Source organism: Microcebus murinus, chromosome 1 (genome assembly GCF_040939455.1).
Source record: "Microcebus murinus isolate Inina chromosome 1, M.murinus_Inina_mat1.0, whole genome shotgun sequence".
Lineage (NCBI taxonomy): Eukaryota > Metazoa > Chordata > Mammalia > Primates > Cheirogaleidae > Microcebus > Microcebus murinus.
In genome coordinates this window covers 52,585,103-52,601,891 of record NC_134104.1, presented here as the reverse complement: position 1 = coordinate 52,601,891, position 16,789 = coordinate 52,585,103, and the positions used below count along the sequence as shown (strand labels likewise).

The window sequence follows — 16,789 nt, the reverse complement described above, 5'->3', positions numbered from 1 at the left end:
CCAGACAAAAAGCAGGCATAGAGAAGAAAGGATTTGGGGTGGGGAAGGGAAAATTAGGCAGTAGAGATATGGTCTCTAGGGCAGAGTTTCTGAAGCTTTAGGTATACATGTAAGAATCACTAGCGCAAAAGTGCTGATTCTCAGATTTCACCCTAGACCTACTGAATCAGAAGCTCTGCAGTGGGACCCAGGAAGTGAACAAGTTCTCAGGTGCTGCTGCTGGCCCAGGGACTAGCCTTGGACCAGCGCTGGTCTAGGTGGTGGTATATTGCTCAGAAGAACTGCTCACTGACGTAAACCATGCTGGGGCACCTTGAAAATTATTAGGATGTTATCAATCAAAACATAATGAGCCTTTTGTGGTACTTTGGTAGCTACTTCCTGTATTTCTAGACCTCTAGCTTAGAACAAAGATAGGAGGCTAAACTTATCCTGGATTGATCACATGTGCCCTTTTTCAAACCTGAGCTGTGACAATCTAGATTACCCTCCTGCAAAATACCCTCTAACCTCCTGTCTCCTAAAAAAAGAACCAATTAGAGAGTCATTCAGCTTGCAAAGACTTTAACCATTCTCTCCCTTAGCAAATTTTAAGTGATTCTATGTACAAGCAAATCAGCACTTGTACCAACCTTTACAAAGAATTTCTATAGAATTACGCACAATGAGCATCCAAAAAACACTCTAGGAAAATACACTTATTTCAACCCCCACCCCCAGGCCATGCAGTGGAAAGGCCGGGCTGCACAGGGCCCGGTTCCCCATAAGGACAGAGGATGGCAGTCTTGATGAAGGTGCTGCACGCCACAGAGGAAGCGGGGTAGAACCTGTGAGGCTGGAATAGCTTTCTATTTCTGAAGCTCCATCCTGCCATTGGGAGAGGCCCTAGCTAGAGGAAAGTGAATGTGAAAAGGATAAAGTGAAAGAAGAAATAAAAAATAGAAAGCCCATGCCTTTCATATATGCTCTGTACGCTAAGGCTTCACACCCTCAGAGAAGCTGTGCTTCAAACACAGACCAAATAGCAGCAAAAGGAGCTTTGGCCTCTAGTGTCACGCTCAGGAAGGAAAGAATTAGGGCAGCACCAACCACAAAACACAAAGAATCCTCCATTGTAATAGGGCTCCTAAGGGCTAGGGGATGAGCTTATTCTGCACTACTTTTCCCACCTCCTCACTGCAAAGTGAGATAAGGAGGGAGGGAGAAAAAAGGAGGATTTTTTTTTTTTCTTCCTGGAACTGCATGCTGAAAACTGTGATTTTTATCTGCTCCCCAAATGTCTGAGTTGACCCTTACTTAGGCTCTGGAACACTTGTTTCTACCATATCAAAGAGCAAAAGGCAGAAACATGTAGTCCTCAACAAGTTGAAAACCAAACACATGTTTGGGGCTTATGGGTTATCCATTTTCTCCTTTCTGATTCAGGTTGCCATCTTTTTAGTCCTGAACCTCTAATGGGTGAAGTCCCTTCCATTCCAGTTGTCTTTGATGGCAGAAGCCTCTTGGGGTTGAACTGCGTAAGTGAATCTGGCTAATTATGCTAAAACTGGCTCCTGGCCCAAGCTGGCTTTCATCGCATGTCCTGAACAGAACCGCTTGTATTTGTGTTGCTGGTTGCAACTTGCCTAACAGTTGGATGCTGCTTTTCCTTAGAGCACAAGCCTCCTCAGCCAGAGGAAGAGCCCGGAGGCTGATGTTGCCCAGATGCAGAATGAAGCAGAAGAGGCGGTGCACGGGTGTCAAAGTGCAGGAGAGAAGGCTGAGAAGGCGGCCACTGAGGTGAGTCCATTGACTGCCTACTCAGTCCTATCTTCCAGAGTTCACTGGGCCAGTAGCCAAGGGCCAGGGCAAATCTGCAGCCAAAAAGTATTCCATCGACTGCCCATGCGACCAGGAGGAGATGAGCTGACCCCTCTGCCTCCTTGCTCTCATCGTGAAAAATTAGGCCAATTAGTTCCTCCCTTGAACCTACCCTGGCGATGAAAAGGAGCAGTTGGATTGCTTATAAGCAGAGCCTAATGAAAGCAGGAGTCTCCTTTTGTTCCAGTTAAGCCACTTTCCATTTGTGAATCAATATATCTAGTGTCTAGAAACAATTCTTTCTGTGTTTCTTTACAAATAGCTATTTTCCTAGGATCTATAATGGTTTTATGGCCATGATCTGGAAAGAATGCTTAATTCACTTATTTTTACAACCCATACTACTGCTTGAGTAGCAAATCAGAATGGTAAAGAAGGGTTTCAGGGCTGGTTTCATACGTTCTTTATTGGCAAATTTAAAGTTGTTGATGGTAATGCTTTTCCTAAATGACACTAAGCTCAGCATTGGCTGCCAGCCTTGATGTGCCTCTGTGGGAACTAGAAAAAGGCCACCCTCTAGGTATCCCCTGTGAGCAGATGCAGCACTTCTCTCAAAGGGCATGGTAAGCAGAATGTACCATGGAGAGAAAAATATCAGTGGAGGGGGAGGTTTCTGTGTGGAAGGTCCAGCTTTGCATGTCCCAGAGCTTGCTGAGTGGGGTATAGGCTTGGTTCAGTCTTCGCTCACTCCTTCCCCATCATGGTCTTTTGTGCAGCCCATCAATTGCACAACCACTATAGTCACCCTGACCCTGCTGTGTGAAGGGAAGTTGATCCCCCTGCTAAAAAGAGTATGGGAGCTGGGCAGGCAGGACATTCAATTAGATTTTGCATTAGTCATTTTAAAACTCAGGAGAGGAGCTTGTGTCTATAGTTGCTCAAGTGATTTAGCACTTAGGGAACTGAACACCAAATCTCAGCCACCAAGTGATTATAGAATCCAGCCCCCCTTTAAGAAGGGGGAAGTGTGCTCATCACTCAGCCATTTTGTGTCAAGGCAGATACTCCTGCCCTCTGATGAAAATAAGGTGTGTGAAAGCTTGAAGATGTTTGGCCAAGGTGAAAAGTAATATGTGTAACAATTATGAAAATCCACATAGGTAGAAAGAAATAAAAAGAGCTGCTGCTCCTGCTTGGTAAATCTGTGCAGTCACACATTATGAAGATGCTGTCTGCTTAATCCTGCCATGATAAGATTGTCTTGACAATGTTGAAAAGTAAACTCATCACCTCTTCCCTCTACCTTCCAGTTCTCCAATAGTTTAGCTCTGAGTCCCAACCCTACATAGAAGAATGTAATTCATTCTTTGCCCTCACCATCTGTACAGAAGTCTCACACTTAAATTCTGCAGATGGTTGGTAACTTGATAGACAGAAAAGCTTTGGCTGGGAGGGCCATGTTCTTACATTAAGTGCACCTAGAGATTCACGAAACAGTTCTTAATGATTGCATTGAGAAACTGAGCCCCTGTACACACAGCTAAAGCCAAGAGCAGGCTTCACAATTAACCTTCCTCATGCCAGAGTATTGGCAGTGAGAGCATCTGTTACTGCCAAATTCCTGGAGCCTAAACTTGTTTGCGTAGTGAATCACAGAATTATGGAAGTGAGATGTGAAAATGATTTTTGTAGGCACTCCTCCACACCTTTTCTGGTGCATCATGTGACACTGGTTACTTTATTCCATAATAAATCATGTCCCGGAGCTTTATTCAATTAAAAGCCGGAAACCCAAAAGATGACAGTTGGTCATCTTTCATTGCAGGTGTTGTGTAATAATGTTCATACAGTGCTCCATCTTCGGTCTGCTTCCACCACTCCTCACTCCAGTCTCTTCTGTACCTGCTGCTATCTCTATTGCCTTATTGTTAACAATCTCGAGGGTGATAGAGTCTAGGGAGGTGACAGTGCAAAGAAATTAAATATACAGAGTCCAGGCATGGCATCCAGTCAGACCAGGAACTGAAGATCATGGGTATCAATCCCTTTCCTTTTTTTCTAGGCAGCAAACTTGTCAGAAGAACTGAAGAAGCAGCAAGACACCAATGCCCACTTGGAGAGGATAGAAAAGAATAGGGAGCAGACAATTAAAGACTTGCAAAAAAGGCTGGAAGAAGCAGAGCACACCGCCCTGATGGGGAGTAGAAAGCAAATCCAGAAACTAGAATCCAGTGTAGGAGTTTGCCTGGGTAATCATGAGGGCTGTTCAAGGCCTCGTTGTCCTGGAATGTCACTCCAGATGTTCCCCACATCCTTCATCACTTTCGTTTTTAATACTTTCAGTTCTTTAGGAGTGCCAGGTCTCAATATATGCATATGTTCTTGCCTGGCTTTGCGCCACCCAAGAGGACTTTCTTTGGACTGTGAAATCAACCTTCCCTCTTACTGCTAAGTGGAAATGGTTCTCTTCCCACTCACTGCACCAGCTCTAGGCTCTGCATGCCAGGGCTACCTGCTGTTTCCAAACACACCTTTGTAGTCTTGCTTCTGTGCCTTACTCTTGTTATTTCTTTGGCAGAGAATGCTCACTTTTTGACAGCCGGAGAAAGGAGAGGAAAACAACTAAATCAATGATCAAGAGGGACTCAGTGAAGATATAGTAAGGGCTGACAGAAATGATGTAGTACCTGCCTTCAGGGAGCTTAAGAACAAACAGTAACCCATCTTGAAAGTAAGATTTTTCAAATTGTTGAATCAATTTCAAAGACTATGCACCAGGGCATTTGATAAATTCTACAAGAATGGAGAGAATATTCAACTGGAATCTGATCAAAAGGGCCCCTGAAAAGTAAGATATCACCTCTGCACTTTATGGTACATTCATGCAATGGAATACCAATGTACATTTCTGATACATCCATATAGTTATGCTGATTAAAAAGGAATGGGGAAGAATTTTAGACTATCTCCTGGAGATCACACCTAGTGGTATAATGATGACAAAAAGTGAAGGCAATGTGGGGAGTATATACCAATTTTATTCAAGAAATGGGGACAATATGAAGATATGTACATATTTGCTTAAATTTTCAAAATGAAATGGTGACAAGACAAATGAAAAACAATAAAAATCATTATCCATAGGAGAAGAATACAGGTTAAAGTTAGACCTTTTGAATGCACCTTGCTTAGTTGTTTTGACTGTAAAGTCATGTAAATCATTTACATGCTTCATAATTTAGGAACAAGTCAAAGAAAACTCAGCAGTTACTCAAATTTTAACATCAGTGGAAGCAAATAAAGCTAATAATATATCAAGTTGGGGGCATAAAACATACACAAAGAAGAGTTATTCTCAGTGGTTTTTAAACATAGTGTTTTGTCTGCACATCACTCATGGGACATATAAGGATAAAAACAAAATGGCAAAACAAGCAAACTGCATTTATAGTTTTAAAATATTTTATTGTCACTACTAATAAGAACAATATAGTTATTTATCCAACAACATACAAACCATGATTTTCAGTATAAGAGAAAGAATATATAAAATCAAAGAGCTTGTACATTTTCCCCTTTAAAAAATACATGAATAATACTGCTTTTTCCAACTCAAATATAACAGTGTAGAATTTTATTTCCACTTGCTCTTTGTCCACAGTTACGGCCCAGAACCGATGATAACTCACTAGCAAAGAACACCTGAATATCAAAGTTACTAAAGAATTACAGTTAATTTTCTTAAAAACTTCATAATATCATTGTTATCTGTTAGAATTACATAAAGTAGTATTTACAGGTAAAATTAGATGATATCTCCGATTTGCTTTAGTAAAGCAGTTTTTCCTTAATCACTTTTTCAAAAGAAGCCAGAAAACCTCAACAAGTCCATTAAAAAGTAGAGGGGCCTCTGTTCTCTTACATCCCAACAGATAGAACTATGTGTTAAGTTCCTGTGTGAGAGGCGTCCAGAGGATCTTGTTTTAATGGGCTTCATCCAAAGAAATTCACACGCCTGTCCCCCTCCCTCCCAGCTGCGCCTCTCTGAGGAAGAACATGAGAGCAAAATGGCCGCAGTGGTGGGGGGAAAGGAGGGGAACTGGAGGTGGGGGCAGACTTCCAGGCAGACTCAGGCCTCAGAGCACTGGCTGGGCTTCTCTATTTTTCAAAGGGGGTCAGGGAGGCCTCCTGGAGAAGGTGGCATTGGAGTTAAGGAGAAGGCAAGGAAAGAGGCTTGGATATCTGGGCAAGAGCTCCCCCAGGCCAGCACCCTGCCCCTGTCATCTCCCCGCCACCATTTCTGCCTTATTTTTTTCCATGGCACTTGTCATCATCAAACATACTCTGTAGTTTACTTTGTTTTGTCTGTCTGCTTCCCCTGAGAATGTATGCTTACACAGGGAAGAGATTTTTGTCTGTTTTGTTCTCCACTATATCCCTGGCACTGGGCTGTGTGTGTAGTAGGCGTCTTTGTGGAACGAATGTTATGTTAACCTTGTTGTGTAACTCTATAAGGCTGCAGGCGGTTCATCCGTACTATGGCTTTCCCACAAAGCAGGGCCAGAGGGCTGTGTGTGACATACGTGTGACAGACATAGGATCTGATTTCTTTAGAGAGTTAGAGCTGAATGTGGAGAAAGAAGCTTAAGATCTAGGTAGTATGTTGGCTGCATCTGTAGAGTCTGCTACGTATAGCTTACTCTCTACTTCCATGCACTCGTCCATACACACGTGTGGGTGTGATTTTGTAATCTAGGAAGAGAAGCTTATCACCTCTGCATGAATTAGCCTTTCAAGTCCCTCGGAGTCTAAACAGTCCTTTTATGAACTCACATAGTTTAACTAACTTGCTTTTAGCTAGGAAGTTTCCCCAGAGGGGTTGCCCTGTTTAATCACTACCAGAAAGAAAGTGGGCGCATCCTCCCTCGACTATTAATTTTCACTCTATTTCAAACAATCGTGCCGATTGGCGAACATAATGCCAGCCTTGCCGCCAGCGTGTGGTCTGAGGTTGTGGTTTGGTTGCAGGTTCGTGAATTGGAAGGTGAACTGGAGGGTGAAATTCGTCACAATGCAGAGACGCAGAGGGGAGCCGGCAGACTTGAGTGATGCGTCAGAGAGCTGACCTACCAGGTACACCAGGAGACCATTACCTGTGTGGCTGGCCGGGCTCTCCCCTGCAGAAACGTGCTCCTTCAAGCTTGAAATGGCCTTCTGGGACTCCTGCAGTTCTCCCTCCATCTTTGTTCTTCCTCAGCAGTAGACACTGACTCACCCTCCCAGGGCTCCTGTGCTATTATTGGCTTGGGTCTGTCTTTTTTCAGAGCTCTCAGGAAACAAAATGTGAGTGGCAAGTTGCAATTAGAAGTGAAAAGCTATTTATACCAGCCATATTTTTTCACACGGTAGTGTTTGCAGCACTTTCAAAAAGATGCCTTCCTGTGAGAGGCTGAGCGAGAACAACATGCAAATGAAGTGACTGGCAGAGGCTCGGTGGCGTAGCTATCCAGCCGGCAGGTTCTGTGGGACACTGACTAAATTGGAGCTGGGAACATTTCCACTCCTATTTTCTGGTTGCACAAACACTCAAGGCCACTGAGGATTCTGTTGTTGGTGCCGGGTGTAAAGCGCATAGACTAGAGAGGCCTCTCTGTGGCTTTCTGGATCTAACTTGTTGAATAACATTGGTCCCAAGCAAATAATTGAAGAGGTGGGCAGACTTCCTACAAGTAACTAATGCATTTCCAAAGTGTAATCCTTCATCTACATTTTCACTTCCTCCCCTTTTCTTTCTAATGCAGTAGACATCGATTCTCTGATAACAAGGGCACTGTATGGTTCTCCCCCTAGGGTGTAGCATCCTCCCTGCACACAGTAGGTGCGCATACTTTAGTTGGTGAACTCAGATGCCAAAAGGCCCTTTCCAGACCCCTCACACTGCACACGATAGCTTATTTCAATGAAAATGCAAACTGATTTTAGGCACCCGTTTTTACAGCTCCTTTGACAGTACTAATGCAAGATCTGCCAGCCCTGATTCTGGTTCTGGAGGCTGAGTTGTTAGAGATGTCAAAGCCTGCCTTCCTTGCAGCAGGAAGGATAGTGCTGATAAGAAAGCAGAGCACTTCAGAAGCATCATCTTAGGCTAATTAAGATGAAATGAGCTAGTTGTACAGCTCTTTTATTACTAAGTGGTTCTTTTTCTAAGATGAGTTAGTCTGACACTTCTTTAGATCGTGCTGGGTATATCAAAGTCACTGAGGAGTGAGCCCAGAGTATGTGTGGCTAAGTAAGTAAAAACCTTGGGAAAATGAAAGGTTGCTATTCTACTCTTCTTTTAAGAAGGGTGGGGAAGCCACCCGTGTTGATTGACTGAAATGCTGCTTGTTAATATGCCTGGGGTTTTCTTCTTTTTATTTTTCCATCAATTATTCTTATTGTTTTCTGTAAATATGTTCACTGTAGAATATAACACCAAAGTTATACTCTTTTGGTTTTCATTGTTCCAAGGAATGCATTCTTTTTCTACTACATCTTATTTTTGCTTCATTGCAATAGTCTAGTGTTTCTTGTGTACTACTATGGAGGTGCATTTCTTAATTTCTTCTACGTGTCTGCATAATGCATAGAGCAGGTCTATTCAGTTATGCAATGATTTTCTGCCATCAAATCAGATAATATCTATTGAGGTCCCACTTTATGGAAAGTGTCAGGCTAGACTCTGTAAGTTAAAGACATATTAGAGGGCTTTCCACATTTCTTGATATAAATACTTGGTTTTGAAATATTCACGGTCAATGTTGACTCAATTCAGTAACCAAAATAACCATCAGAATTATGAGGCAGGGTATTTGGTGATAGCCCATTCATAGGTGCCAATTGAAAATATCATTTTGAAAAAGACATAATTTTATTTTCCTAGAAAAAATCCTCTGGGAAAGGAATCAAGTGTGACCTCACTCCACAGCAGTTCTATGACTGGTCCCCACTGAGCATTTATCTTCTTTGTGTTCCTCTAACATTTGGAAACTCATCCTATTTTCTTTCTCCAGTGACTAGAAAAATGTTCTATAAAGCAAGACATAAGATTAGGAACTTTTAATTGTTACAAAATGTCAAGATATTTACTCTGTCCCCTACTCTTCTCCCACCTTCTGTGTTTTTTTCTTAATTTATTATGGGTACATAATAGTTGTATATCTTTATAGGGTACATGTGATATTTTGATACAGACATACAATGTGATTTAAACCAGGGTAATTGGGGTTTCCATCACCTCAGGCATTTAACATTTCTTTGTGTTAGGAACATTCCAACTCTACTCTTTTATTATATTTATTTTAAAGTATACCCTAACTTACTGTTGGTTATAGTCACTTTGTTGTGCTATCAAATATTGTTCATTGTATCTAACCATCTAAGTATATTTTTGCACCCATTAGGCATCTGCACTTTATTCCTCTCTCCACTACCCTTCCCAGCCTCTGGTAACTGTCATTCTACTCTCTGCCCCATTGCAGTTTTGACTGGCATTTTGCTGATGACTAATGATGTTGAGCATTTTTTCATAAACCTGTTGGCTATCTGTATGTCTTCTTTTGAGAAATGTCTATTCAGATCTTTTGCCCATTTTTAACTTGATTATTTGTTTGTTTCCTATCAAGTTGTTAGAGTTCCTGATATATTCTAGCTTTTAATCCCTTGTTAGATGGGTAATTTGTAAATATTTTCTCCCATTCTGTGGATTGTCTATTGTTGGTTATTTTTTTTTAATTTTTTTTTTTTACTGTGCAGAAGCTTTTCAGCTTGATATGATCCCATTTGTCCAATTTTGCTGTGGTTGTCTGTGCTTTGGGGGTATGACTCAAAAAGTCCTTGCCCAGACCAGTGTCCTGAGGCATTTCACCAATGTTGTCTTTTAGCAGTTTTAGGTCTTATATTTATATAATGACCTTCTTTGTCTCTTTTTACAGTTTTTGCCTGAAATCTGTTTTATCTGAAAGAAGTATAGCTATTCCTGCTCTTTTTTGGTTTCCATTTCAATGGAATATCTTTTTCCATCTCTTTATTTTCAGTCTATATGTGTCTTTATAGGTGAAATGTGTTTCTTGCAGACAATATATAGTTGGCTCTTTTTTTTTCATCCATTCAGCCACTCTGTCTTTTGATTGGAGAGTTTAGTCCACTCACATTCAATGTTATTATTGATAGGTAAAGACCTACTACTGACATGTTGTTTGATTTCCCCTTGTTTTGTGATCCTCCCTTCCTTCCTTCCTGTCTTCCTATGTTAAAGGCAGTATTCTCTAGTAGTGTGGTTTAATTTCTCAATTTTTGTTTTTGTGGGTCTGTTGTAGGTTTTTTTATTTGAGGATACCATGAGGCTTATAAATAACATTTTGTCACCAATTATTTTAAACACATGACAACTCTGCTTACAACCAAACAAATAAACAAGCAAAGAGAAATCTAACAGAAATTCTACCCTGTAACTATATCCCCCAGCTTTTTAACTTTTTGTTGTTTCTATCCATATCTTTTTATACTATGTTATTTGAAAAAAATTATTGTAGTTATTTTTGATAGGTTAATATTTTACTCTTCCTATTCCAGATATAAGTGGTTCATGCACAATTATAGCAATAGAGTATTCTGTATTTGTGTCCTTACTCTTACAGTGAGTTGTATATCTTCAGAAGATTTGTTATTGTTCATTAATGTCCTTTTCTGTCAGGTTGAAGAACTCCTTTTAGCATTTCTTGTAGGACAGGTCTGGTGTTGATGAAATGCCTCAGCTTTTGTTTATCTGGGAAAGTCTTTGTTTCTCCTTCAAGTTTGAAGGATACTTTTTACAGGATATAGTATTTTAGGGTTTGGGTTTTTTCCCTTCATGCCACTTTCCTCTGGCCTGTGTGGTTTCCACTGAGAAGTCTGCTGCCAAATGTATCAGAGCTCTTTTATGTGTTGTTTTTTTTCTTTTATATTGCTTAGGACCTTTTTTTTAAAAAAATATATGTCCTTTGGGAGCTTATTAAATGCCTTGAGGAAGCCTTGTTTAGGGTTAAATCTGCTTGGTGTTCTATGACCTTCTTGTACCTAAATATTGATATCTTTCTGTAGGCTTAGAAAATTCTCTGTTATTATTTATTTAAATAAACGTTCTACCCCAATCTCTCTCTCCCTCCTTTTTTAAGGCCAGTAACTCTTAGATTTGCTCTTTTGAGACTGTTTTCTATAATAGATCTTGTACGCATGCCTCATTCTTATTTATTCTTTTCTCTTTTTTCTCTTCTGACCGTATATTTTCAAATAGCCTGTCTTCAAGCTCACTAATTCTCTCTTGTGATTGGTCAGTTCTGTTGTTGAGAGACTCTGATGCATTTCTCAGTTTGTCAATCAATTCTTAAGCTCTAGAATTTTTGCTTTTTTAAAAAAAATTATTTCAGTCTCTTTGTTAAATTTATCTGATAAGCTTCTGAATTCCTTCTTTGTGTTGTCTTGAAGTTTGTTGATCTTCAGGACAGCTATTTTGAATTCTTTGTCTGAAAGGTCACATATATCCATCACTTTGGGATTGGTCACTAATACCTTATTTAGTTTGTTTGGTGAGGTCATGTCTTCCTGGATGTTCTTGATGCTTGTGGATATTTGTCCATGTGTGAGCACTGAGGAGTTAGGTAAGTATTTTAATTTTCACAGTCTGGGCTTGTTGAGTCCGTCCTTCTTAAGAAGACTTTCCGGATACTCAAAGGGAATTGAGTGTTATGGTCTAAGTATCTGGTCATTACAGTCATATCAGCATTGGGGGTGTCCCAAGCCCAGTCATGCTATTACTTTTGCAGACTCCTAGTGGCAAAACCTTGGTGAGTTGATTTTTGGTTCTTCTGAAGGTGCTTGCTTGTGTGGATAGTTGTTGAAGTAGGTGTTTGCAGGGAGGGATGATCACTGGAGTTTTCTATTCTGCCATCTTGCTCTGTATTATCCTCCTACCTGCTCTGTTTTATCTTAAACTGCCTCTTATATTCTGGAATCTGGGTGTAGATATTATTTAATTATTTCAAATCTAGTCAAGAATATAATATCTTCATTTTTAGAGATAAAGAAACAAAATTTGGTTAAGTTGTTGTGCTGGGTGGGTTTTCCAGAAACCAGATGCCAGGGTGGAATTAGAAGTACAGGAGATTTACTGGTGGTAACACCTGTGAATATTGAAGGTGAGAGCAAAACAGGATCAGGCAGAGATGCAAAAGGAAAGCCTGAGAAAGCAGGATTGGATGGAAAAAGCCTCAGACTGCAATGCAGCTCTGAGCAAGTTACCAAAAAGATTGCCCAAAAAGGAGTCCACTGTTGGGAAGACATGGTGAGACACTCGTTACTCCGCTGTGCCCAGTTAGTGGCTGGGGGCTGCCTTGGAAGTGTGTGGCCTGAGGACCAATGCGATAGCAGGACCCAAAGGCACTGCTGTTGGAGGTTGTCAGGGAACTTCCCTTCTCACAGCTAAATGGCAAGTTCTTTTCTTAAAGGGAAATCTGTGATGCACAACCATAGGCCCCACAGTTACTTAAAGCCTCAGAGCTGAGATGTGGACCTAGGCTTAACATCAACAGTTTTGCCTCCCCAAGTGGGAAGAACATTGTTAATGTTGGCAACCACTTCTAGCTTTTCTCAGTTTTCTTCTGTGTGGCCTCCTTTACCACTGCCCTCCCCTCAACAAGTTGCTTATCTGCAGCAAAACCTGTGTAGATTTTAGAATTTAAACACATAATGCTGTGAATTTTCAAATTTCATAAACCCGAGAGGTAGAGGAATAGGCAGGTGAGAGCAGAAAAGGGATTCTATTTAAAACATAGACTTGTGTCAGTTCCCCAGCCAGGTGGTTTCCTATGCATTCATTCTTTGAATGTGGTAATTAATGATCTGTCAGATTGTATTTTAGAGTGGGGGTGGGGCATTCCAGGGGATGGCAACAGCTTGGCCAGAGCTAGGGAGGATGGAGTAAGGCGGGGAGCTGTGGGGACAGAGGGGACTGCAAGCCTGGTTGGAGTGGAAGGTTTGTGAGGGGCAATGAAAGCTAAGTGGCGGGGGTGGGAGGGACCATGGATGCTGCCCAAGGAGGTGACACTTGATGGAATAGGTAAAATGGAACAAGTAAAAAAGTTTATGCAGCAGGGGTAGGTTTTTCTTGATCAAATCAGTTTCTCAACCCTCAACAGATGGAGATATAGTCTTCCTTTGGGAAGTTCAACAGCTCCAAAGTGGATATGCTCCAGTCAAGGGAATATGGGGAATGCGGAGCCCTACTATCTGCTCCCCTCTTCCTTCCTTCCTCAGGATATCAAAGCTCCACAGAGCACTGCTGAGACACATTGTCCCCCGAGATTTCCCTTCTCCATCCTGAGCCTGATTGTGACTGAAGCTATGGGCATGGATGCACTGCAGTCCCCACAGCTATGTCTGAGGATGCCCACACCAGAATTGCAGAAAACTGGCCTTTCCTATAGTTCCAGTACCCAGAGCGAAAAGTCAGTTAGAAAGTTCAAGAGAAAAGTTGTTTTGATTGTCAGGTGATTGGTCTTCAGTTTTACATATGCGGCTTTTATAATAATCTACTTCATTCCTACTGAAAAACCCCAGGCAGGCATGGCTTGATTGGCATAGAAAAGCTGAAGACCAAACCAAACCTAAGGGCTTTAACTTCCATTTCAGCAAAGGCCGGTGGGGGGCTGTGGTGGATCAGGAGAAATGACTCTCCTAGTCCTTAGAGTTCTGTTTATTAATTTCTTGGGACAAGCAGAATTAAACCATTTTGCAAATCACAACTTTTGGATGATGTTTAACAAAGTTTTCTAATCTTTATTTCCTCACATGAAGCTACCCCCGGCGGAGACTGCTGGATCCTCCAACCCTCTTCACACATATACCTATGCATTTCAGGCTGAGGAAGACAAGAAGAACCTGAGCAGGATGCAGACTCTGATGGAAAACTTCAGCTGAAAGTGCAAAGCTACAAGCAGCAAGTCGAGGCTGCAGTAAGTGCCTGGGGCAGTTGCAGCCTCATGGATTTCCCAGCATTAGTTTTGATTAACGGAGATATGTGGTCCTGTACTAGGTGAGCAGGTTGTTGGACAGGACCTGCTTGGCTTAGAGTCTGATCATTCTCTGGTTTTTCTCAAGTTACGGTTATCGCCCATGGTAAGAATGTGTGCTGCTTTTCCCTCTAGGAAGCCAGGGCACTCTCTCCTTTGACCTCATGGTGACACCCAAACATGTGCACTCCATGAAACTAGCCAAGTAAGAACAGGGTGTTATGTAGGGATGGCACATTTTTGGCAGAGTAGTTACTCTGGGGCCTCCCTCACCCCCAAACCTCAGTTGAACATAAACACAGTTCACAGTATCTTTTCTTGATGATCCTGGACATGGTTGTGGACAAAACCACATCACTTGAAATGTACTTGCCTTCCCTATGTTTATATCTATAGCTACATGGAATGTAATTAAGTGCCATAATATATATTGGTTTATCCCTAATAATATCTCTTGAGGGCTTTCAAAATGATTATTTAAATGATTTAGGCTAAAACACTGCTATATCTGATAATTACCTGCTGACCCATATAACTTGAAAGACAAGTCTCTTCTACCAAGAGGTAGAATAGGATGTTAAACTGGCTACAAAGCAAACAACTGTGGTAATTTTATCATATCCAAGTCAGTGAATGCTATACTACATGCAGTTGATGAAAAGTGTTGACTAGGTTCTGAATTTCCAGGGAACAAAAGTTATAAAAATGGATCTTGTGTCTGCTAGAAAATCTGAATCCCTATATATCATATCAAAATATGATATTCCATTCAATACTCAGAACTTTAGATTCCTTTCACATTTTTCAACTTTCTCCTCTCAAAGCAGAAAAAATTGACTACATAGGCACAGAGTTTTTTTTTTTTATAGGAAGCACAAGCCAATCAATATCTTTCCAAGTATAAGCAGCAGCAACATGAGTTGAACAAAGTGAAGGAAAGGGCAGAGGTGGCAGAATCTCAAGTCAATAAACTCAAGATTAAAGCAAAAGAGTTTGGGAAAAAGGTATGGCATATATTTAATTCTGTTCTCTTAAATCATGTTTGTTTAGGGCTCATGTCATTGCATAGACCAATATAACAAGACATTTTTCTCTTTAAAAGCTTTTAAAAAATGACAAAAAGTTCCAATAAAATCTTCCCATATTTACTGTATTTTTCCAGATAGAATGAAATATTAAGTGTTTGAGTGGGATATACATTGTTTATACTTCTCAAATGCTTAATTCCATGCTAACTAGCAGGCTCTGGGACCTTGACTCATTTGTGTAAAATAATCGAGTCCATAGAGCAAAGATGATTTTAAAAAGCACAGGTGGATCTGCTTGAAATTCTTAGTGAACTTTTTCCATGGTAGACACGTATGTGACTTTGTACTGTGTTAATAAGGAGACCAAAAGGAAAGATTTAAAACAGGGGCAGTGAAGGAAAACAAACACAAGAATCCTGTTTTATATTTCTGATTTTGTCCTAAAACACAGAGAAAAGATCTTTCTATGTCGGTGGCCTGTGAAACCGCCATTCTAATCCAATGGTAGAGGCCACTGCCCTAATTTTACTAGTAAACTGATAGAGTGACAAAGAACACTGAACTGAATGTTTGGCAGGGTCAGGGTAGCCTCAGCTTCCTTATTGATATTTTCCCAGGAACAGTTTTTTAATGAGGTCTGGCTTTAGCAGAAAGGAGTTAAAGGAGATTACATAATGTGATATTAGCACTGAACATAGTACCTCGCACAGAAAGGCGCCATCATTTCATTTTTAAAAACTTGGTCCATGCCTGTCCCTCTTTCTTATTATAAATGAATTACTAGTAACCCTGCAAGTTGGTGGCATTGCCAGTAATACGTGTAAAATAAGGGAGGTGAAAAAGAATTCTTTTGAAGGAGAGACTAAAAGTTGGTCATATTTAGATCTAAAAATGTTCGATATGAGAAGCATGAATCATCAGCAGACTCCAGAAGTTTCTTACTGACGACTGAATAGCTGTCTCAAGGATAAGTCCCCTATGGAGAGGTCCAGTTAAATGGTTTGACCTCTGGCCTCAATTGGAGCAGTGTTACGGCGCTGGATTTAGGGTCTTCCGTGCAGAGCCTGCCAGCAACCCATATGATGATTTGTTTAGGGAGGTGCTGCCCATGTGCTGCAATTGCTCTCAGCTGCAGGAGGTCAAGGGCCTCCCAAACAGATGCCATGCATTCGACTTTGTCACAGTTATTTCCAACAAAGACGACAGCCAGTGAAGCAGAAATTGCTTTTGAGAGGAATAGGAAAACCTTCCTTGGCAGTGCAGTGACTAATTGTTTCCTATTCACAGAAAAGAAAAAGCCTGAAAATCCTTTAACTGTCATAAGTGCAAGAAAAATGTTTTCTCATAGAATTCTGTGTCCAGGATGTGGAGCAAACTGGTGATGTGGCTGCAGAATCTTTTCCCTCATGGGGTCGGCTGAGGAGGGCGTTGCCTTCACTGGCAAGGAAAGGCAGGCAGAAAATTGAGAGTGACCAAGCATGCCCTTGGGGTGAATTACTGGTGTCTGCTTTCTATAATGCAGATAATTGCCTCAATTCCCTGCCTCCCTTTGAAGTTAATGAAGAGTTGGCTAAGGCTGGCTCACCTCTGGAAAGGCCTCAGCTTGATTCTGGGCATGTGTTCCTCTGGTGAACCTTGCAGGAATTTCACAGGATACACTGACATTCTGTTTTTTAGGTTCAAGAAGAATAAGCAGTCCCTGCTTTTAAAGGACAACAGCTGAAGAAGTATAAGGAAAGTACTGGTCCATAACAAAAAACTTAGGTTGCATTTGAGACACACTATTTAAATTGCTTTTTGCACCATATAAACATAAGAGATTAGAAAAATGTAATAATTAAAGGGACTATCATTGCTTCCAAGGTTAATGGGGAT

At 41.0% G+C, this 16,789-nt stretch overlaps 1 protein-coding gene across 1 annotated transcript in view; it reads left to right on the top strand.

The window, feature by feature from the left end:
• MYH15 (myosin heavy chain 15) overlaps positions 1 to 16,127 on the top strand; it is a 173,324-nt gene extending 157,197 nt beyond the window's left edge. Inside the window, 7 exon segments of the mRNA XM_012777219.2 lie at positions 1,654 to 1,779; positions 3,863 to 4,033; positions 6,829 to 6,933; positions 13,735 to 13,777; positions 13,780 to 13,829; positions 14,756 to 14,890; positions 15,942 to 16,127. Coding sequence (XP_012632673.2) covers positions 1,654 to 1,779; positions 3,863 to 4,033; positions 6,829 to 6,933; positions 13,735 to 13,777; positions 13,780 to 13,829; positions 14,756 to 14,890; positions 15,942 to 16,127 — 816 coding nt within the window.
• Positions 16,128 to 16,789: the final 662 nt, after the last annotated feature.